Consider the following 23,193-nt stretch of genomic DNA (forward strand, 5'->3'; position numbering starts at 1 on the left):
GATTTTTGTTAACATGCATGTCTTACACTTCTCTATCCTTGGATCAAACATGAGAATTTAATCATGCTTAGACATAAAATAAAACTTTTTATAATTAACAATGACCAAGTCTTAAATTCCATAAAGAAGAATTGTCATTAACAACATACACAACATCATTCAAAGTATTACAAATACTTAATTTAAACATATTGTCACACAAATAACCAAGTCCTACAAATTGACCACCTTTAAACAAAATAAATTTATCCGACTCAAAAACCATTTTAAAACCTAATCGATTCAAGATCGCACCGGATACAAGATTTCTCCTAAGTTCGGGAGTATAAAACACATCTCTTAAAATAAGAGATTTTCCCGAACTAAAAACTAGTTCAACTTGTCCCTTGCCTAGCACCTTTGCGGTAGAGTCATTGCCAATATAGAGAATCTCTCCATCATTAACCTCCATGAAAGTCTTGAACAATGATCTATCTTTGCACACATGCCTCGATGCGCCCAAATCGATATACCACGAACAATTAGCATGTATACAATTGATTTCAGAAATCATACACACATAACCCATAAACGAATTAAATGAAATTTGTGCACAAGAATTACCTTGTTTGTCTTGGGATGGCTAGCATCGCCTTTCCCACCTTGAGACTTTTTCTTGCTCAATTTCTTCTTCCAGATTGTATAATCCTTCTTAAAATGACCGGGTTTTCCACAAACCCAACAAGCACGTGATTTTTTACCATCACCAATTACTTTAGGCTTTTTGCCCTTATATTTGTTTGAGTCATATCCCCTTTTCCTCTCATTGGAATTTCCATCCTCCACCATGTTAACGATGGTAGAACTAGGATTTACCTCCTTTTGTCCTTCTTGAACACGGATTTCTTCCTGAATTCGAATATGGGAACTTAATCCCTCAAGATTAATGTCTTCTTTTCTATGCTTTAAACCATTCTTAAAGTCTTTCCAAGAGGAAGGCAATTTGTCTATTATAGATGACACTATAAAGGTCTCATCAAAATTAATTTCATGTTGTCTAAGACTCCCTACACTAGTAGAAAAACATAAATGAGCACCGCCATTTTGGCACCGGTTTTTAAAAATCGATGCCAAAAAAAATAGGCGGGATTGGGGGAAAGAGTTTTCGCACCAGTTCGAACCAAACCAGTGCGAAACGATGTTATTGGCACCGGTTCGAACCGCTGCGAATGTAAATGTAAAAAAAAAAAAAAAAAAAAAAAAAAAAAAAAAAAACTCGCCCCTCTCCTTTATTTCTCTTTCTATCTTCTTTCTTTCTCTTTCCTCAATTTCTCGCTCTCTCTCATTTGCCTCTCTCTCATCTCTAGCTCTCAATCTCAACCATTGCTGCTCTCCTTAGAAAACCGCCGTCAATTTGAGCCTAGGACAACCATCATCGTCGCCGCCGTCTATTTCTTCAATCTACAACAATGGAGGCTCTCTCTTGCCTTCTCTTTCCCCAAACTCGCAGAATCTGTGTTCTCCGGTGAAGAAAACCTAAAACCCAGTTCATTGGGGTTGATTTCCAATCTCAAAACAAAACCAGCAGCACTGGAGTGTAGATCTGGTGGTTCTGGTTCTATAAAACGGACCAAACTCAGTGGTTCTTCTAACCCTAGATCCAGATTGGTTCTGAAAAACGCTCCAAGTGTCTCCTTGTTGACCCTTCGAAGAATTCATGGTGCTAAAGCAAAAATCTCTAGCGAGGAAGATGTACATCTTCCTGATAAGTCCCCCTCTACGAACTGAAATTTCTTGCTCACAGTTCTTGGTAGATTTCTGTAACCCTTACCTTATCTGTTTTTTTTTAGTTTTCTGATATTTTTTTAAATTCTTTACTTAGATGCATGTTTAAGGTGGAGGTAGATGTCTGATTCATGTTGTATGCCAGCAACGCAAGTTGCTAGCTAGGTTGGATTTTGGTAATTGTTGGTAATTGTTGATGCTGGTAATTGTTGGTAATTGTTGATGGTATTGTTGATTCTGGTAATTGTTCATGCCAGGTTGGATTTTAATAATTGTTGGTAATGGTTCATGTGGTTTGATGTTGACGGTATTGTTGATGGTCCCTGAATTATTGATGGTATTGTTGGTTTTTGTTGTTGCCAGTACATTATTTTTGAGAGGATATCATGTGTGCAAGACAGACCTTAATGTGATGAGTTCGTTGGCCGTAAGTAGTTAGACTAATATAATCCATATGATGAAGGGACTCACTTACATCTTACATCTTCTCACTGTGATTTGCTCCAGTCTAGTGTTGCACACACACTGATAGTTGAGGTAACACAGTTCGAGAAGTTTTTGGATGAAAAAAAAACTCGGTGATGGATTCATACCATAACAAACATTGTTTTAGAAAGACTTCATTCCATTTGAATTACAGTTTTACACATGAGTATAATTACAGTTTTCCTAAAATTGATTTTCTATTCAATTTCTTCTTCTTCGCTTTTCTGGGTTCGATTTACCTAACATTACCTTCAATTCGGGCACTTAAAAAATTTCAGAATGTTTATTCATTAACTTTTCCTCCTCTATTACCGGCATTCCAGGAATCCCCTTAAAGTTTATTGTTTAATGTTTCAATTGGAGTATAATTTCTTCTTCATTTGTCACCTGTATTACTAAGTTCTCCTGACTCTTTTAATTCTACATTGTTGAGTTTTCTGTTTATTCCTATCCTACTTGATAAGCACGAGTCCAAGTGATTCATTACACTCTTCACTTGCAATTGTTGTTGTAATATGGTGATTATTAAGCTGCTGAAATCGAAATATATACGAGTTGTTGAATTTTCAAGTACAAGTAATGTCATTTATTATGCTTCCCCTGTACATAGAATCTTACAAAATCCTCACTTGATTATCACCACCTTTTCATACATCTTCAAGAACTAGGTGTATACATCTTCAAGCTAAAGGCCTAAGTTCAGTATGCATAATTCCACAGACTTGGTTAATACTTCATACTTCTAACTTTATCTAGCACATAAGAAGTACAAGTACATGTTAGATTGGTATTACTAAAGTGTTCACCTTAGCATTTGCTTCACCATTTCTCTTAAGATTTTGTGCATTTAGCTGGGATGAGATAGATGGGTATGTTAAAGGTGCAGCTAACTACATGGTGAAGGATGATCTCTCGATAACACCTTCCTCAACCATCTCGAGCAGCAACCTTGAGCACCAGCAGAGCACCCCAAACAACCAGCAACAGCAGAATAGCAAGAAACGTAGCAACAAGCAAACCAGAAGCACCAAACCCAGGTTGCAGCAACCAGAAAAGAGAGCAGAAGAAACAGCTAAGACCAGGGGCACAGATAGACAACAGACAAAGTAGCCAACAGCATAAGCAGAACAAACCAACAAACGAACAATAGCACCAACAGAATCTTGCCATAGCAAGAACCAACAGCGGCCTGTACACCATAGAAACACCCTGACCAGCATCCAGCAGCAGACACCCAGCAGAAGAGGCAGAAAGTAGAAGACAACAAGCTAAACACTAGCACCAACAGGGACAGACACCACTAAAGCAACCACACACAACACCAACAACCTTCTTAGCAGCCATTATTGTTCTTCAGAGAAGCCAAGAACAGGCCTTAAGAACCCAAGAGCCTGAGAACAGTCAGCACCGCAAAACAGCAAAAAGGACCAACAACAGCAGCAGTCAGTAGGATCACCAAGGTTACAGCATAAAGATGTTGAAGTGTTGGTTAATTGTAATATTACAGCCTCTTTAAATGAAATTATGTGAATTTATATATATGTTAGTGTTTCTATCACTTTTGGCACCGGTTTTGAAACAGAATCGGTGCCAAAAGTTTTTTTATTATTATTTTGGGCCATTATTCGTACCGGTTCACAGCAAGAATCGGTGCGAATTGTTTGTTTTTAGCACCGGTTTTGAACCGGTGCTAAAGTTTTTTTTTATCATCCCGCAAATCTCCACCGGTTCAAAACCGGTGCAAAAGGGGGGTTTTGAACCGGTGTTCATTACCATTTTTCGCCTAGTGCTAAAATCCTCTACACCTCATGATATTGTTCCATGACTGGCCTACTGTTAACAAACTTATAATTGTTAAATTTACTAACAAGGAATTTCTTGCTAGAAGCATCCTCGACCATATATTTCGACTCTAAGTCTTCCCAAAGCATTTTAGCGGAATCATGAAACAAATAAATATCAAACAACTCATTTGACATACCGTTCAAGATGTGCCCACGACAAATGTAATCGCCATTCTCCCACTTGTTGCGTTTCCTAGTGACCTCCAATGCCTCATTTTCCTCCTCTGTTGGCTTCGGGGAAGTGAGAACATACGCCACTCCAAGTGAGTCAACAGAAAATGCATCTTTTTCTCCCATCTTCGAAATTCTACTCCTTTAAACTTGTCTAACTTTTGAAAGTTTGATGTCAATTCTTTCACCATTGCCATCTTTGTAGAAATATTACTTTGGATTGTTGGGGAATGTGTTTACCGGGTCACAAAAATGCAATGAAAATGGACAAATTAACAATTCGAGGCGTTAACAAAATCATTTTCCCAAAGTAATATTTTTACCTTAATTAAACACACCGGGTATAACGAAATTACTAGGAGATACAACGAAGACAATCACGATAGTGTGTAGTATATTTGTGATCGAATGTAAAACAAAATTTGAGGAATTATTATGATGATGATAATTGTAACTTGCAATATCATTCAAGAAGAAAAATAATAAACTGACTTCTCTCATGGATCATTTCATCATATGTTATTAAACATATATATATAAAGCACAATACCGAAGCCAAACAATGCAATGAAACTCACTGACACAACCGTCACTTGAGTTTTGTTTTGCTAACGAAGCCAAACGACACAATGCATTAAACAGCCAAACCATACAATTATAACCGACAACAACCGTCAATTGTGGTTCTTTGTTTTAATTACTTATTTAATTAATAATATAACACCTTAACCTAAGTAAATTAATTAAATAACATGAAATTAGTCTACAATTCTCTAAATAATTCAACACATCCTATACATGATTTCTACTCCAAAATCAAAAGAATAATAAAGTAATTGAATTACTTACTTTAATGCGTCAACCTTCTTGCTATTAAAACAACACACACATTAGTAAAACATCGCAAGCATGGTGTGTTGCGTGCTTGCGGGCTGTGCTTGCCCATGCCTAGCACGATGCAATGGCTAGCGCTACTACGCTAGCACGCCTAGCCATGCATGCACAGCCACACAACATACACGCATGCACGCATCTTGCGATGCTTGTGCCATGCGATGTGCGTGTGCTAGGGGATGCTAGGCACCCAAGATGCGCATGGGTTGTTGACCTCGCCCAGCCTAGCAATTGCATGGCTAGGCCAATGCGAGGCTAGGGCTAGGCTGTGTGTTGCGTGCTTTCTAGCATGCTAGGCCTACCACCCAGCCATCGCTAGCACCAAGCATCGCACATGCTAGCAGCGTGCTGCGCATGCAAGTGCTAGGTTGTGCGTGCTTGCTAGCCAAGCTAGGCCAGGAATCGCTGCATGATGTGCTTGCGTGCCAGCGTAGGGGCACCAAGCAGCAGCCCAGCACCTCGCATAGCAGCGCATAGGCACCAGCCCAGCATGCGTGCTTGCTAGCAGCAAGCATGCATAGGCATGATGGCTGGACAGCCCAGCCTTGGTGCTAGGCACCAGCTGGCAGCCAAGGCAGGCTTCCAGCCAGCCAAGTGGTGGAGTGGTCCGGTTTTTGTGTGAGGACCAATGGTTGGTGCTTGGCTTCGGGAGCAAGGTGAGTTGGTCCCCCCTTGGTACTCTCTCTCCCTTCTTGTGCCACTTGTAGCTTGTTGATTGAATTGCAATTTTATTTTGTTTTTATTAAAATAAAATAGAGGAAATTACAAATCTCCCACATTGATGGGAGAATAGAGATTAAGTCTCCATTCCCTATAAATACTCAAGTTTTGGGTTTTTGGAGGAACACTTAAGTGGAACTAAAAAGGCATCTCCTTAGTAAAGTGAGAAAACCTTAAGTTCATAATACTCTAGTTTTTGTTGGTCAAGTCCCGACTAACCTTCGGGACTAAGACCGTTCGGGTCGGGTCGAGGGTGCGAGCCGTAGAAGCCCGTCGCACTTACGTGGCTCGGGCATTGAAGTAAGAGTTTGTGAATCGAGCGAAAAACGCGTCAAGGGTAAGAATGTCGTTTCTCTTTCTCTCTTTTATGTTGTTAATTATGTTATTAAATATTTAATTGCATTAATTAGCGAGCGGGTCTTAGGCGGGTTTCTCTTCCGCGTAGCGTTGGACGCTACGAAACCCAACAGCGGTATCGAAGCCGCGCTCATTTTAATTATTTTAACTAATAATTAGTTGAGGTGATTTAAAATGGATTTAAATTTTGGTTTTGTTTTCTAATTAGATTAGAAGCTCGTTTTAATTAGTTTTAATCTCGTAATTTACTAATTTTGGCCTACGAACCCAGATTTTGACTCAAAAATAGTGATTTTTGGGTGGAATCGACGTTCTAAATTATAATTTTACCCTCTTTGAGAACTGTCTAGAAGCCAAAATCCACCCAGAAACATGTTTTTCGAGGGGTTTTTCGTCTTTGACTAAAAAATTTTAAATCGTTAAACCTTGATTTATTATGGGTTGTTAAAGGTAGATTAAATGTATGGTTGCATCACTAATCTACTGCAATTATAAACCTTATTAAGCATGTTTATGAAGTCATAATTGGTGCTTAATTTGGTGAGTTCATTTTTCACATAAACTTGAAATTTTCACATTTTTGCAAATAAATTGCTTTAAGTGTGAATGTTTATAGTGAATTTGTAATTTTTGAAATCCCTAATATTTTAAAGATCCAATCTTTAATTGTTTATTTGGTTGGAACTTTGATTGCTAAATTCCATGTTGAACTAATTTTTGGATTTAATCATTTTGAGTTGATTAAAGTCCTAAAAGTTCAAAACTTGTTGTTGAAATTTGATTAATCTTCATATTGGAAGATGTAATTTTTCAATTATACACAAGTTATTGTTGGAGATTTCACATTGGATGAAAGGGTTTATTTTTCCAACCTCCTTAATTTTGTCAAATCTCATTATTAATTTATATTTGATTAAATTAATTATGAGTGTAGCCCTTTAAATTTGTAGCATCAAGATAGACCTAAATTGATGTAAAGAATGGTTCTTGAATAATTTAGGCTTGTGCACTATTAAAATTGAATTTAATTAAGTTGGACTTATTTTATATTTCATTTTGCCATAAATTGATTCTAAAATAAATTTAGAATTAATTTTATGTCATACATATATCGGGATTGAAATCCCGAGATAAAAGCACGCAAATCGAGGTAAAATCACCCAATCGCCACCAAGGCTAGCCGGGCTGCTCACGCAGCCCACATGTGGCTACCTAGGTGCGCATGGTGGTGCTCCTACCTCATCATGGTGCTGCTGTGTGGCGGGTTGGGAGTGCACTATTGGTGCATGCTGCTGGATGTTGCTCGCAGCCCCAGCAGGCCCAGCACACACTGCCAGCGCCAGCACACATGTTGCGATGCTGCTGGTGCCAGCAGGCGTAGCGTGCCTTGCTAGGCAAGCATGCCTGCGCCCAAGCACGCACAAGCCGCAACCTTGATATCTAGCAAGCCTAGCCCCATGGCTAGGATGCTAGGCACTCGGTTTTAGTGGGCTGATTTTTATGTTACATGGGCTATGAGTTTTGCGAATTTTTGCCGTTTTAATTTTATTTAATTATATTAACGAGGCTAGGCCTTGGTTCTTCCGGCTCTTGAAAAAATAATTTTGACAAAATTTGGGTTAACCGACTTAATTTATTGGATTAATTAAGTTAGATGCGGAATTTAGTGGGAGCTTCATTAATTGCATGAACTAATTGCGTCTTAATCACATAATATATTTAACAACTTTGACTAGTTTTAATTAGGCGTTTTAATTAGATAAACCACCTAAGTTAGTTACTTATTTGCGCGTGTTATTCATTGTTACTTGTTTATCGTTGTAAAATGCATGGCCCATTCACATATAGTGAATAGATGAATGGAATGTATATTGTTTCACAGGTTTTGTGAAAATGGCAACTAGTGGGGCCCGACTAGAATAGGAAATACGGACTGCGATCCGTTATGTATTTTTGTAAATCTAAATACGGTATGCGTACCATTGCGTATTTTTTTACCTAAATATTTAGATTATTCCTAGTCGTAGTAGTAGCTAGTAGATGCATAGTTAGCGGAAATGTCTCAAAGACGGTGTTTCTAAGAAGACAAGCCAAAGAAGTTGCATCGGAGACCCTTAAAGATTTGAAGATTTCAAGGGGTCATTCTAGTTGCCAAAGGCATCTTATACTTATGATTTATATATATTGTGTTTATATATGATTGAATTGTATGATAGATGCATGTTTAGGATTTCAAATGTTGCGATGATTAATTAAGTTCACTTAAATCAACCAACATAGAAACCCTAGGTCCCTATAATATTGAGCCAAATTTGTCATTCCAAGAACGACACTTACCAAACTAATGCGCGTGGTGATGGGCTACGCCAAAGCGAGGCCATCACCGCTTCCCTAGGAACGTAAGGTATACTAGGTATACAAGTCGTCTTAGCTAAGCTCAACGATATCAAAAAGGAGTCCTTAGATGTCGTGGCAATGGAGATAAATGTCAAGGAAGCATTAGATGCGACGTTTTATCGAACCAAGAGTAGCTTGGAGCTATTAGCGATAGGATTGCTTACCCTAAAATATTAAGTGTTAAGACAAGCCAAAGTATGCTTAATCACTTTTTGATTTTTGGGATCTTGGAACCATTTTATTCTCGCCGAAAAGGGACTAATGTTAATGCGTGGATAAAATGCTCAATAAGATTGAAAATTTGCATGAACGCTTTAAATTTCAAACTTATTGGTTTATGAATGGTTTTTCATTTCAAATTCTTTTAATTGTAGAATCATGTCTACAAGTAACTCAAATAACAACTCTATGTGCCCGGAACTCCACGACAAGTTGGCTTTTAGGCTTAACTTGGTCAACTTTAAGGAATGGGAGGAGGAACTCAGGAAAACTCTTCGGAATTGTTCCTTGGAGTACACTCTTGATACTCCCATTCCAAGCTTCTTCTCTAAGGGAATCATGAGCGATGAGGCTCATGATAAATGGTCTTCTGATTGCAAGAAAGTCACACATCTAATGGCTAATTCCATCCTGGAAGATTGGAAGGAAAAGCTCTCCTTCTATTTTCCGGACATATTCCTCAAAGCACTTGAGGATGTTGTCAATTTAAGAGTCACCAAGAGTGACAATGGCAACTATGATGGACTCGTGTTTGATTTGACTAGGTCACTCTCAAACATGAAGATAAAGCCACCGGATGTGGGTTGTCTTGCTAAGGAGAGGCACCGGCTTTGGTCAAGGGTCTATAATACCTAATTGAGACCTGGTATGCCCCTCCGACCTCATATGCTTGGAATGACTAGGATCTTCAAGCACATGCAGCTTCTCGGAATCTCATTGGAGGATACGATGGCGGGACATATCTTGCTTGCTTCACTCCACTCGGGCTATGATGCACTTAGAGTGTATATATCTGCGGGAAAGGAGACACGCTCTTTAAGAGAGGTGGTGCAATTTCTTAGCCAAGCCACCTCCTATGGAGCGACCGAAAGGCCCTTGAGATCAAGGAAGAGGGAGTTCAAGAACAAGGCGAAGATTCGATGCTTCTATTGTGGTGGGCAAGGCCACTACAACAGGGAATGCAAGCTCTTACGAAAGGATGAGGAGGAGTGGAATGTGGCATCTACCTCAGGTATCTTCATTAACACTTGTGTATAAAGTTATTCATAGGTAATGGAAACCATGTGTAACTCACTTTATGTTTCCTTTTCAGGAACCAAGTGAGAGGGCTTCACAAGTGGATGAGCAACAACAAGCGGACGACAGAGATGGACTTTTGATCGTGCTTGTAGGCACATTTATTTTGTCTATGGCTTGTAATTAAACAATGTTTGTTTCTCATGCTTTTGAACATACTTTTGATCTATGGTGTTGGACACCGGGTTACTTTGATCACAAGACTTAATCCATGGTTGGTTTTTGAAATGTCTTGTTTATATGTTTTATAAAATTGCATGTTTTACATATGTTTAGACAAATTAATGATACCGCCAAAAGAGCTAAGACCATTGAGTCAAATCAAACCTACTTGTGGCATTGTCGTCTTGGCCACATTAACATCAAACGCATCAAGAAACTTCTTCAAGAAGGTGTTCTTGACTCATTCAACTTAGAGTCGTTTGAAAATTGCGAAGGATGTCTATTAGGCAAGATGATAAAGCACCCATTCTCCAAGTTAAGAGAAAGGGCAAGTGACTTATTGGGTCTAATACATACGGATGTATGTGGACCAATGAGTACAGTACACCCGCAAGGCATGGTTATAGATACTTCATTACCTTCACGGACGACTATAGTAGATATGGTTATGCCTACCTTATGTCGAACAAATCTGAATCTTTTAAGAAATTCAAAGAGTTTCAAAGTGAAGTTGAAAATCAGCTTGGCAAGAAAATTAAAGCACTTCGATCGGACGAGGTGGCGAGTATTTGGGCCATGAATTCGACGATCACTTGAAAGAAAATGGTATTCTTTCAGATTTGACACCTCCCGGAACTCCACAATGGAACGGAGTGTCCGAACGGAGGAATCGAACCTTATTATACATGGTTCGATCAATGATTGGTCTTAGTGAACTTCTTATCTCTTTCTGGGGACACGCACTTCTAACTGCGGCACTAACTCTGAATCGCGCTCCGTCAAAAGCTGTCAAAAAGACTCCATATGAATTATGGACGAAGAAACCTCCACGGTTTCCTTTTCTTAAGATTTGGGGTTGCGAAGCATATGTCAAGAGATTAATTTCTGACACACCTCACCCAAAATCTGACAAGTGTTTCTTTGTGGGCTACCCAAAAGAAACCAAGGGGTATTACTTCTACAACAAATCCAAGAACAAAGTGTTTGTTGCTCGTGATGGTGTCTTTTTGGAGTAGGAACACCTTTCCGAAATGACAAGTGGGTGGAAAATCGAACTTGACGAAGTTCGAGAGGTCGAGCAACAAAGTCAACCTGACAAAACTGACAATCAAAGTACTTTAGAAGCAACTAATGACATTGGTCAAAGTCAAACCGACAATGCAAATGCTCAACCTATTACCCAGCGTAGGTCGCAACGGCCAAGATCTCAACCAAACAGATACCTTGGTATTGTCTTAACCGAAGATCAAGACATCCTAATTATGGATGGTGATGAGCCAGCGACTTACAAACAAGCAATGACAAGCCCCGACTCTGCAAAATGGAAAAAGGCTATGAAATCCGAGATGAACTCCATGTTTGAAAATCAAGTCTAGGACTTGGTTAATTTGCCCGAAGGTTGCAAAGCTATCGGTTTCAAATGGATTTTCAAGTTGAAAACAAACAAAGATGGAAATGTATCTATATACAAAGCTAGACTGGTGGCAAAAGGTTACAGGCAAATTCACGTAGTTGATTATGATGAAACCTTTTCGCCAGTCGCAATGCTCAAGTCCGTCCGGATTATCCTAGCGATTTCTGCATATTACGATTATGAAATATGGCAAATGGATGTCAAAACCGCCTTCCTTAATGGGATTTTGGAAGAAAATGTGTATATGACACAGCCATAAGGTTTGTTGATCTAAGCAATGCTGGGAAGGTATGCAAGCTTAAAAAGTCCATTTATGGACTAAAGCAGGCAAGCAGAAGTTGGAATCTGTGATTCGATGAAGCCATTAGTAAGTTTGGTTTTATCAAGAATCCAGATGAGTCTTGTGTTTACGAGAAGGTCAGTGGGAGTGACATCGCATTTCTAGTCTTATATGTCGATGACATATTACTCATTGGAAACAACGCTAAACTGTTAGAGTCCGTAAAAGGCTGGCTTGGTAAGTGCTTTTCAATAAAAGACTTGGGAAAGACACAGTACATATTGGGTATCAAGATCTATAGGGATAAATCTAAGAGGATGATTGAATTAAGCCAAAGTACTTATATTGATAAGGTACTGGCACGATTCAACAAGGAAAGGGCCAAGAGAGGGCACCTACCCATGTCCCATGGCATAACTCTCAGCAAGAAGCAGTGTCCACAGACACCTAATGAGCGAGAGAGGATGAGTCAGATTCCATATGCTTCGTTTAATGGATCGATCATGTATGACATGATATGTACTAGGCCGGATGTATCGTATGCCTTAAGTGCTACGAGCTGATATCAATCAGACCCAGGAGAAGAGCATTGGACTATGACCAAGAATATCCTAAAGTACCTGAAAAATGAACAAGGATAAGTTTCTGGTCTATGGTGGCTGTAATGATTTGGTTGTTGAAGGTTATGCTGACGCGAGCTTCCAGACTTACAGAGACGAATCCAAGTCGCAGTCAGGGTACATATTCTGCCTAAATGGAGGAGCGTTTAGTTGGAAGAGTGCTAAGCAGAGCACCACTGCAGATTCTACAACTGAAGCCGAATAATTGGCAGCTTCGGAAGCAGCTAAGGAGGCAGTTTGGATTCGTAAGTTCATTAGTGAACTTATTGTTGTACCCTCCATCAAGGGTCCGATAGAACTCTATTGTGACAACAATGGAGCTATTGCTCAGGCCAAGGAGCCAAGGGAACACCAGAAGGTCAAACATGTCAAGCAGCGATTTCACATGATAAGGGAATGGAAGTCCGAGGGTGAAATCAGAATTTGTAAGATTGTAATGGACGACAATGTTGCCGATCCATTGACTAAACCTTTGCCTCAAGTGAAGCACAACAAGCACGTTGAGACAATGGGGATCAAGCATGTTGGAGATTGGCTTTAATTTCCGTGTATATGTGTTTTAATTAAACTTGATGTTAACACTATGTTGAACCATTCAGTTTTGGAGCAATTAAATTTTCAGCAAATTTATTATTACTCCATTTCTATTTAATTGTGGTTTAAAATTAAATAATAAGTCCGTTCGATTACAAAGAATATTCCAAACATGGTATCAAGACCATGTCTCGAATAAAGAAACACCTATTAAGTAAACATTGAATATTTTAATCAAAAATTATCCCTAATCAAGGTCATTTAAACGATGGACGATTAATGACCACTTGAGATTAGTGTGAAGTATGATTTATAACACCGTTTCTTGTGCTACGAGGACATGATTGTCATAAATCATTTGCACAGGTGCTAGATTGGAACTATACCAGATCGACCTATGAGAATACTTGCTTTAAGAGATATAAAATCGTCATAAGTATATTTCTCATTATAGCTATCGAAACCTTTTTCCTCGACCATGAGTATTGCAAGTTCTCTTGTTTGAGTACTAGTCGTTTTGGTGTTGTCAAATGTCTATCGTAAATAGGGATTATAACGGCAACACTCAGGCGACTAGGTCCTCTTAGTAAGAGAAGCTTACAGTACAAGACTGGGAACGTCCCCCTATTAACAATAGGGAATATGTCTTTGTTGTTTACAAGGCCTCTCGAAGAGCAAGACTGTGAAAATGCATGGCCGTGCTCAAATGAATTTTAGAAATCATCTGCTTATTGACAGTCAAACCCGGGAATCAAGAAACACTTCTGGACGTAATAAGGATGACGAGGAATCTTACCTTATAGTTCATGAAGAGACATTAAGCGACATAGGAAAAGGGCTATACACTAATTGCACACTTGTCCGAAAGGACAAGTGGGAGATTGAAAGGAATGGTGTCCTTCCAACAAGTGTATTATTCCGATAAAGGGTTCGGAATTATTAGAAAGCTAATTCTTCAGTGAGGTTAAGTGATCGGAATGCCTAGGTGGAGGCCGCTTCCGATCAGTAATAATAATGCATAATTAATATTACGGCTTAATTGACTGAACCCTTCGGGTCGCACCCCAATCGAATAACCGATCCAAATCAACGAATCAATCCGAAGGATTAGATGAGTCATTAGAGTATTATGAACAAAGACGTCGGATATCGAGCTTAGAGCGTCGAGACCGAGCGTCGCAAGTCGAGTCGAATATAGAATTCGACGAGACGTGAAATCAAGCAAGCGACAAGTTTGAGCCTAGCCGTAGCCTCACATTGGCCTAGCCATGCAAGTGCTAGGCTGGGCGAGGTCACCAACCCATGCTCATCATGGGTGCCTAACATCCCCTAGCACATGCACATCGCATGGCATAAGCATCGCAAGATACGTGCATGCGTGTGTGTTGTGTGGCTGTGCATGCATGGCTAGGAGTGCTAGCATAACAGCACTAGCCATCACATCGTGCTAGGCATGGGCAAGCACAGCTCGCAAGCATCGCAAGCATGGTGCGTTGCGTGCTTGCTAGCATGCTAGGCCAAGCACCCAACCATCGCTAGCACCAAGCATTGCACATGCTAACAGCATGCTGCGGATGCAAGTGCTAGGTTGTGCGTGTTTGCTTGCCAAGCTGGGTCAGGCATCGTTGCACGTTGTGCTTACATGGCAGCGTAGGGGGACCAAGCAGGAGCACGCTATGCGTGCTGGCCTCGCATAGCAGCGCATAGGCACCAGCCCAGCATGCGTGCTTGCTAGCAGCACGCATGCATAGGCGTGCTGGCTGGACAACCCAGCCTTGGTGCTAGGCGCTAGCTGGCAGCCTTGGCAGTCAAGGCAGGCTGCTAGCCAGCCAAGTGGTGGAGTGGTCCAGTTTTTGTGTGAGGACCAATGGTTGGTGCTTGGCTTGGGGAGCAAGGTGAGTTGTTCCCCCCTTGGTGGTCCTCACCTACTCTCTCTCCCTCCTTGTGCCACTTGTAGCTTGTTGATTGAATTGCAATTTTATTTTGTTTTTATTAAAATAAATTAGAGAAAATTGCAAATCTCCCACATTGATGGGAGAACGGAGATCAAGTCTCCATTCCCTATAAATACCCAAGTTTTGGGTTTTGGGAAGAACACTTGAGTGGAACTAAAAAGGCATCTCCTTAGTAAAGTGAGAAAACCTTAAGTTTGTAATACTCTAAATTTTATTGGTCAAGTCCCGACTAACTTCGGGACTAAGACCGTTCGGGTCGGGTCGATGGTGCGAGCCGTAGGAGGCCGTCGCACTTGCGAGGCTCGGGCTTTGAAGTAAGAGCTCGTGAATCGAGCGAAGCACGCGTCAAGGCTAAGAATGTCTTTTCTCTTTCTCTCTTTTATGTTGTTAATTATGTGATTAAATATTTAGTTGCATTAATTAGTGAGCGGGTCTTGGGTGGGTTTCTCTTCCGCGTAGCGTTGGACGCTACGAAACCCAACACAGATCAGCCGAATCACGCAACGGATCGATCGGATCAGATTTTTTGCCCAACCCTAATAGAAGCTAAGGTCATAATACCAAATTGTAATAAGAGTTTATTCCCAAATAAAAAAAATTCGCGGTTTCAAAAAAAAAAAAAAAAGGATTTTTTTTCGCACATAATATATACTCCCTTGTACATAAAATATTATATTAACGTTGTCTCAATCTTTCTAATTTTTAAAAAAATCATATTCACATAAACCCACACGCTTTACTCTCACTTGCTTCCTAAATTTTTCATTTATTTTTCCCCTTCTCACATTCTTCTCAATTTTTTTTTCTCCAACTCCTTCTTATTAACACGAAATATTACGGAGTACAATTAACTCGCTATTAACCCGAAACATTACGCTATTAACCCGCAACTCGCATAAAATCCAATCAAACCCATAAATATGGCCAATATGGCCATATGGGTGCCTAGTTGTGGAGGCCGTTACAGTACTAAAAAAAAAAAAGAACAAAAATAAGTTACATATTGCAATAAAAACAAACTCCAAAGATATATTCCTTTAATAAGTCACAACTCGCGTCTCCCATGCTTTCGTCACTTTTCTCCCCTTTCACACTCTTTTTCTTTCCACGTCAGCAACAAATCCTTTAATTCTCTAACAAACGTTGACTTAAGTCACCCTTCTTCTTCTTCTACTTCTTCCCAAATACTCCAAAGTACACAATATTAAAACCAAAAAAATAAAAATGGTGAATGAAATTATCAAAAGCTTAACCGCCAAGCAAAAAAAAAAGGACACCATTGTAAATTCACAATTTTGGGCTTCCGACCCTTCTAGAATTCCTCTCTTATATATGTACACAACAGTTGAATTTCCCATTTTCATCACTAACATTTTCAATTTTCTCAAAACCAAAAAAACAAAAAAAAAAAGGTTTGTGTAAGAAAAACAAAAATGGAAGGTAGTTATGGAAGAGGACATGGTCGTGGTCGTGGTCGAAGAGGAGATGGCGGTGGCGGTCAGGGCGGCGGCGGTCGTGGTAGTGGTGGAAGAGGTGCTGGCTATGGCAGTACAGACGGAGGTGGTGGTAGTCATGGCGGAATTGGCAGAGGTGCTACTCATGGCAGAAGAGACGGAGGTGCTACTCATGGCGGAAGAGGCGGGTTTGGTCGTCGTGGTTGTGGTAATCAGCATTACCAGCAGCATCAGCAACCGCGGCCACAGTTCCAGCACCACCACCCTCAGCAACCGCGCCCACAGTTTCAGCAGCGCCAGCAGTGGCCGCAACAACCGCCGCAGTTCCAGCAGCATCAGCAGCAGTGGCCGCAGCAACCGCCGCATTACCAGCAGCCGCAGTTTCAGCAGCAGCGGGCGAGTGGTGGTAGTATGGGGTCTGGTAGGAGGTATTCTGGCGAGGGTTCTTCTTCTTCTTCTAACAAGCAACTAGCGTGTGTTGGTGATGGTTTTGCTGCTAAATTGCGACAATGTGCTAAGTCTGTTCCTGATCTTGATGTTGATTCTGGTATATCTCTTTAAACATTGTTATAATTCGCAGAAATTATAATAATAATGTTATAATGTCGTCGTTATTTGCGTTATTTATCATATACTATGTATTATTGATAAATTGTCTGCAAATTTTGTTTGATTGATTTTCTGCTCTTGTTATGGTGTTGTTTGGGTTGAATTTTAGTTAGTTCCATTATTATCTTATACGAATTTGAATGTTGATCATCTGTATGATTTTTAACAATATTGATGTGTGATTTTGTGAATTTTATATGGATTATTTGTGAATATTCATCGTACATGTTTTGTTGATATTATATGATTTGCATTTAACATATAATAATAATGTTATAATTTCATCGATATTCATTATTTACCATATAATACTGATAAATTGTCTGGAAATTTTGTTGGATTGATTTTCTGCTTTGGTTTGTTGATGTTTGGGTTGAATTTTAGTTCTGCCATTATTACCTTGTACGAATTTGAGATCATCTGGGTGATTTTTAATAATATTGATATGTGATTTGTGAACAATAGTATATGGATTATTTTGCATTGAGATTCATTGTATATGATTTGTTATTGCATTTAGCTTCTTCGATCCTCTGTTTCTCAAACTCTTACTTTGTGTTTTATGCATAATTCTTGATACTAAGTGTAGAAATGTACGATTAGCCTAGCCTCATCGGCTTAAATTAGCTTTAACTGTCGGGGGTGTATGTGGCTAGACTCTCCTCCTTTTCGTGAGACGTTGAACAAGCCTGTTTCGTGAGGTAACATAGTTTAAGGGTTTTCGGAAATGGGATTTATATTTTTTTGGTAGTCAGTTATGGTTTTATGTATGGTGATTAAATTGGCTGAAAAGTAGTAATTACACTATTCTACAGATGGTATGACTTGTTTGTTCTCCTTCGATTGCAATATATAAGTTGTGTGGCATCTTTTTGTTGTGAGAATTCAGGGAATGAAGGCACAAGGCAGTTGGTTTTTGTATTGTAGTTGTAAATGTTCTGAATCAAGAAGCATGTGCCTGACAGTCCATTATATTTTTTTTCTTGCTTTGTTTTGCTTCATAATGAAGTGTGTTAATACGTTTTTTATTCTCAATCAATCATATTACTTTAGGGACGCAGTCGTCAGAGTCAAATGGAGCTTCTGATCGTGGAGGATTAGTGCCTATCAAACGACCTGAAAATGGTAGCTCATAAAAGGAAAGAAATGTGAAACTTCTCGCCAATCATTTTAATGTCAAATTTGAATCAAATATTGTGATTCAACACTATGATATTGATGTCAAGCCTGAATTCACATCTACTAGTACCTCCCCTGTGAAGATACCAAAGGCTGTCAAGCCTGAAGTCTCATCTACCAGTGCCTCCCCTGTAAAGATACCAAAGGCTATTCTGAGTTTGATTATCGAAAAGTTCTTTAAAAAAGAAGAACCAGATCTCATAGAAAAGTATGGTTTTGATGGCAAGAAGAACATATACAGTGCAGCTCTTTTGCCAGCTGGGGATTATACAGTGGAGCTTTCTCGTGAGGATGATGGGAGGGGCAGCAAATACAAGCTCAGTATCAAGCATGTGAATACGCTGCAGCTATGTAGATTGAATGATTATCTTGGTGGAACTCACCGCAGCTTCCCCGTGAAGTATTGCAAGGGTTGGGTGTTGTCATGAAGGAGAATCCCAGGAGGAAAATGATCAGCATTGGCAAAAGCTTTTACGAAAACAATCCAATGGAGCGTCTTGGGTGTGGACTTCTAGCATCAGAAGGGTTTCAGCAGAGTCTGAAGCTAACTTCAAAAGGCTTAGTATTATGCTTCGATTACTCAGTTATGGCATTTCGTGATTCAATTAACGTACGTGAATATCTTTCGGAGCATTTTCATTCTTGGAAGTTTGATTATGCTAACGGCCCTAACACATTCTGTAAACATTGGAAGAAAATTGTGAAGGCATTGGTAGGTCTTAAAGTTAGAGTGACCCATCGTTCTGATAAATCAATATATGCTGTAAAAGGGTTGACAGACGAAAGTGCACGTGACATTTCCTTCACTGTTGGAACTCCTGACGGTGAGCAACCTACAAGACAGATAAGTCTTCTTGAATATTTTCGGGAAAGGTATTCTAAGGCAGTCATAGAACATGAGAACTTACCCTGCCTAAAATTTGGGAAAGGCAAAAGAGTAAATTATGTTCCCATAGAGCTCTGTAAATTGGTTGAAGGCCAGAGGTTTCCAAAGGATGATCTGTCCGATCTGGACAAACAAGCTGATCGTAAGTTGAAGGGAATGTCAGTTTTATCTCCTGAGAAAAGGAAAAGTAAAATCAACGGCATGGTAGAACAAAAGCATGGACTTCTTGAGTATGTTGCTACAATCCTTGTTTAATGCAGTTACTCCTTCTATATGGTTCTTGTTTCACATTTTTCATAGTCTGTTATGCACACATTTAAGCTTAAATATCTTGAAATGCATGTTATATAAAATATTAATATTTGGAAACTACACATTGAGAAATGAGACATGTACGTGGTGCTTTTTATTTCCGCTATGACTTTTGGCACTATTTATTACTAACGTGTAAAATGAATAAGTATAAACAACAAATGTTATCAAGATAAGCGTTGTTGGATTAGTCGTGATGGGGAATTTTTTTGTGACGGAGAGAGTATTTATCAACACAATACTGCCTTCCATTTGCAACACAACTTTAAAACAAGAATGAGAACAAGAACAACAAAAAGAAATGGTAAGGAGTATTATACATGATTATTTACGTTGCTGATCTGTATTTGCTGCAGTCATTCATTCTGTGTGCTTTACTTGATTGGTTGACACATCTTGTTTACAGGTTTTGTAGTGAATAGTTTATTAGAATTATAGGTAACATTCCATCTATAAGGTTTTAGTCTTCTCACTTCTGTTATATTTTATACAGCAGTTTTTTTCTTCTTTTGGAATACTTTAATGGTTAAAGGTATCAAGCATGTGTCTAGGACATTCTGATTTAATGCTAATTCATTGTGGGTTAAACTGTTATGCTATGACACTGTCTCCAGTCTCCTGTGAGTGTCAAAGACTAAATTTGAAATGCAACTGATTAGAAGTTTAGAACCTACATTCTGACACAAGGATGTACGTTATGTGACGAAATGCTTAATTTTAATCATGTTTGTTTGCGATGATAAAGAGATTATGCTGGTCATTTGAGGCACCCACATATAGGATATGTGCACTATTGTCTGAATTTTATATAATGCTCCCTCTATCTCAGAAAGTTGGCTCTGCTACGAAAAGGTATTCAAAAATCAGAAAGAGCATTTGTTGGGCTGTTTTTATAATGCATTATTTAATAACCAATGTACTTGTTGTCTTGCCATTGCTACTTTATTCCAATGCAAAAAATTTATTTTGGGTAGTCAAATTTATTGTATCATTTCTATGAATGCTATGAGTACCTTTGACATGATTCTCTGTATTTTTATAGGGGTGAAATTAGAATAAATTTTGGAATTTATGTCACAACAAGCATGACAACAGTTGAATTTGGGGTGATGGAGCCGCCAAAATTGAAGTTGAGAAATCTAGATGGCTATGTAAGAGCTATAGATGTGGACAAAGAGAAATGCCAGTGGAATCTTGTTATAAATTTAGTCGTTGAAGGCACATCCCTTAAGCACTGGGCTGTTGTGGTATTCAACTATCCGGATTCTCCGAAAGAAGTAGATTTGGTGATGCTCTTTGTTCAGAATCTTATTAGACGTTGCAATACACTAGGGCTGCATATGGAGGATCCGGTGTGTACTATATGGGCTAGCATGGATGAATTGGAAAGCACAGACTCAGTAACTCGTGTTCTGGAACAGGTTCAGCGTGAGGCACACGAAACTAATGAAAGTAACCTGCAGCTTGTATTATGTGTGATGGCGCATAAGCATACTGGTTATAGGAATATTAAGTGGGTTTCTGAGACAAAGATAGGAGTTCTTACCCAGTGTTGCCTTTTTGAAATGGCAAAAAGAGGGCAGGACCAGTAGCTGGCTAATCTTGGCATAAAGATAAATGCTAAGCTGGGGGGTAGCACTGTTGAGCCTAATGATCAACCTTCTTTATTTGATGAAGCTGCAGACCATGTGATGCTTATTGGTGCTAATGTCAATCACCCACCTCCCTCGGATTCCTCGAGTAAATCAGTAGTTGTTGTTGCTTCAATGAATTGGCCAGCTGCAAACAAATATATTCCCAGAATAAGCTATCAGAAAAATCGTCTGGAGGAAATTAAAATGTTTGGATCTATATGTCTAGAGCTGATAAAATGTTATGAAAATATTAATAGATTCAAACCAAATAAGCTTGTGATATTTCGTGATGGTGTCTGTGAAGGGCAGTTTGATATGGTACTCAATAAAGAGCTTCTGGATCTGAAGGATGAATTGCGGAAAATAGATAATTACCACCCTACCATAACACTTATTGTTGCTCAAAAACGGCACCTGACACGCTTATTTCGAGCAGCCCATGGAGATGATGAAAATAACATACGTCCTGGCATGGTGGTGGATACAGATATAGTGCATCCATCACAATTTGATTTCTATCTCTGCAGTCACTGTGGGAGCATGGGTACCAGCAAACCGACTCACTACCATGTCCTGTGGGATGATCACAAATTTTCTCCTGAGAAGTTGCAGCAGTTCATATATCACCTGTGCTTCACCTTTGCTAAGTGTTCTAAGCCTGTTTCACTGGTTCCTCCAATCTACTATGCTGATCGGTTAGCCTTCAGAGGACGATTGTATTGTGATGCGCAGCGTCCTTTAGGAGAATCACCGTCTAATCGAAATCCAGCTCACTCTGACATTAAAAACTTCATGTATTTCATCTGACCGGGCTTTGCTTCTCCTATGTTGCACTTCCGCTCCATGGATTGGTCAAGGAAGTCTCGCACAGCTCATGTTTCAAAGGGTGTTGGCCTCATGCACCTTTAGGTTGCGTTTGTGCGTGAATCTAATACTCTTAATATATAGCTTGGTGTGTTTAATAATAAGGATAGATGTCCAAGTATCAGTTAAAACTTTATAATGTGTGTTTGAACTAAGTTTGATGTCTATTTTGGGTAGCCTATATTTGTGCTAAGGCTCTTGTAGCCAAGAACGTGATGCTTTAATAGTATGTTATCTGGTATTTGTGTTTTTAATGTGCGTTATTATGGATAATTGCAGGGTGTTTTTGTTACTATGAAGGACTATATTGCTGCTTTGTCTCTGCACTTATATTAAATAACGTCACAAAATTAGTTTGCGAGTTTGGTTAGAATATGGACTCAATATATTTGGATAACAAGTAATGGAGAGAAAGGGTGGGAAGTGAAAGGTAGGGGAATAACTTTCTTTGTTTGGATAAACATCATCATTTCCTTAAGATTGGAGGGGGGAAAAAAAAGTTAGCCTTTGTCCTCTTTCTCTCCCATTCTTTTCCCTACTATCTAGCTATCCAAACAAAGCGTAGGATGTAAGTAGCTTTGTTTTGATGGTTATCTTCGAGATCAACCTATACCGCCTCCTTGTGTATTTCCGTGTTCTAGAGAGGTTATACTTACAGAGTTACAGGTACTGAAACTGGAAATCCAGAATTGCAATGGAGCAAGGGTTGTAGAAAAATACTAATAAAATAATTAGTGTAGTGGTATACAGGATTTTTTGATAGTCAGTCATCAATAGTATAACAACAAAACAAACGGGCAAAATTAATTGAAACAGACATAACCATCGTAAGATGTCAAGGTACAGGCTTGAAGCCGAGAGTTGATGCTCCCGTGATTATTAACTGTATTGGCATACTGCAGAAAATATGTTTCATGAGTTAGTAGTTTAGTACTTACTTGGGTGGAAGCAGGTAACACATATAGTTTCTCTACAAATTTAACAATGTATTTGCTTGCTACTTGTTTTGTTTTCCTACGATTTATCTTCTGCTACTGATATCTTTCAGAGAAGTCCGGGCCATCAAGTCTCTTGAAGGCTAGAAAACAGGCCTAGACAAAGTACTGGCTCATTGTGAATTAGCTTCGGATGACAACAGTCTGAACTCTATAGCTAATCTGACAAACCAGGGTAAGTAACCATTTCCCTTAACCTCTCTCTCCTTGTTTCAGCGTTAATAGTATTAACACCGCTCGATTTAAGGGCACTTGCAGCTATGTCTTCTTAGCAGATGGTTAGCGATTTCTAGGATATATTTGACTCATCCCAGCTTTGGCATTCAGTTTTACCCATAGCATGAAATGGAAACCATTCTTGTTTTT

At 39.2% G+C, this 23,193-nt stretch overlaps 1 protein-coding gene and 1 pseudogene across 1 annotated transcript; both read left to right on the plus strand.

The window, feature by feature from the left end:
- The first annotated feature begins 16,327 nt into the window (after positions 1 to 16,327).
- Positions 16,328 to 16,909, plus strand: LOC110687039 (RNA polymerase II degradation factor 1-like). The gene has a single exon (XM_021863671.1). The coding sequence runs from the start codon at positions 16,328 to 16,330 to the stop codon at positions 16,907 to 16,909; it is 582 nt and encodes a 193-aa protein (XP_021719363.1).
- Positions 16,910 to 17,964: 1,055 nt separating this feature from the next.
- Positions 17,965 to 22,131, plus strand: LOC110687047 (annotated as a pseudogene).
- Positions 22,132 to 23,193: the final 1,062 nt, after the last annotated feature.

Source organism: Chenopodium quinoa, unplaced genomic scaffold (assembly GCF_001683475.1).
Source record: "Chenopodium quinoa cultivar QQ74 unplaced genomic scaffold, ASM168347v1, whole genome shotgun sequence".
Taxonomy (NCBI): Eukaryota; Viridiplantae; Streptophyta; class Magnoliopsida; order Caryophyllales; family Amaranthaceae; genus Chenopodium; species Chenopodium quinoa.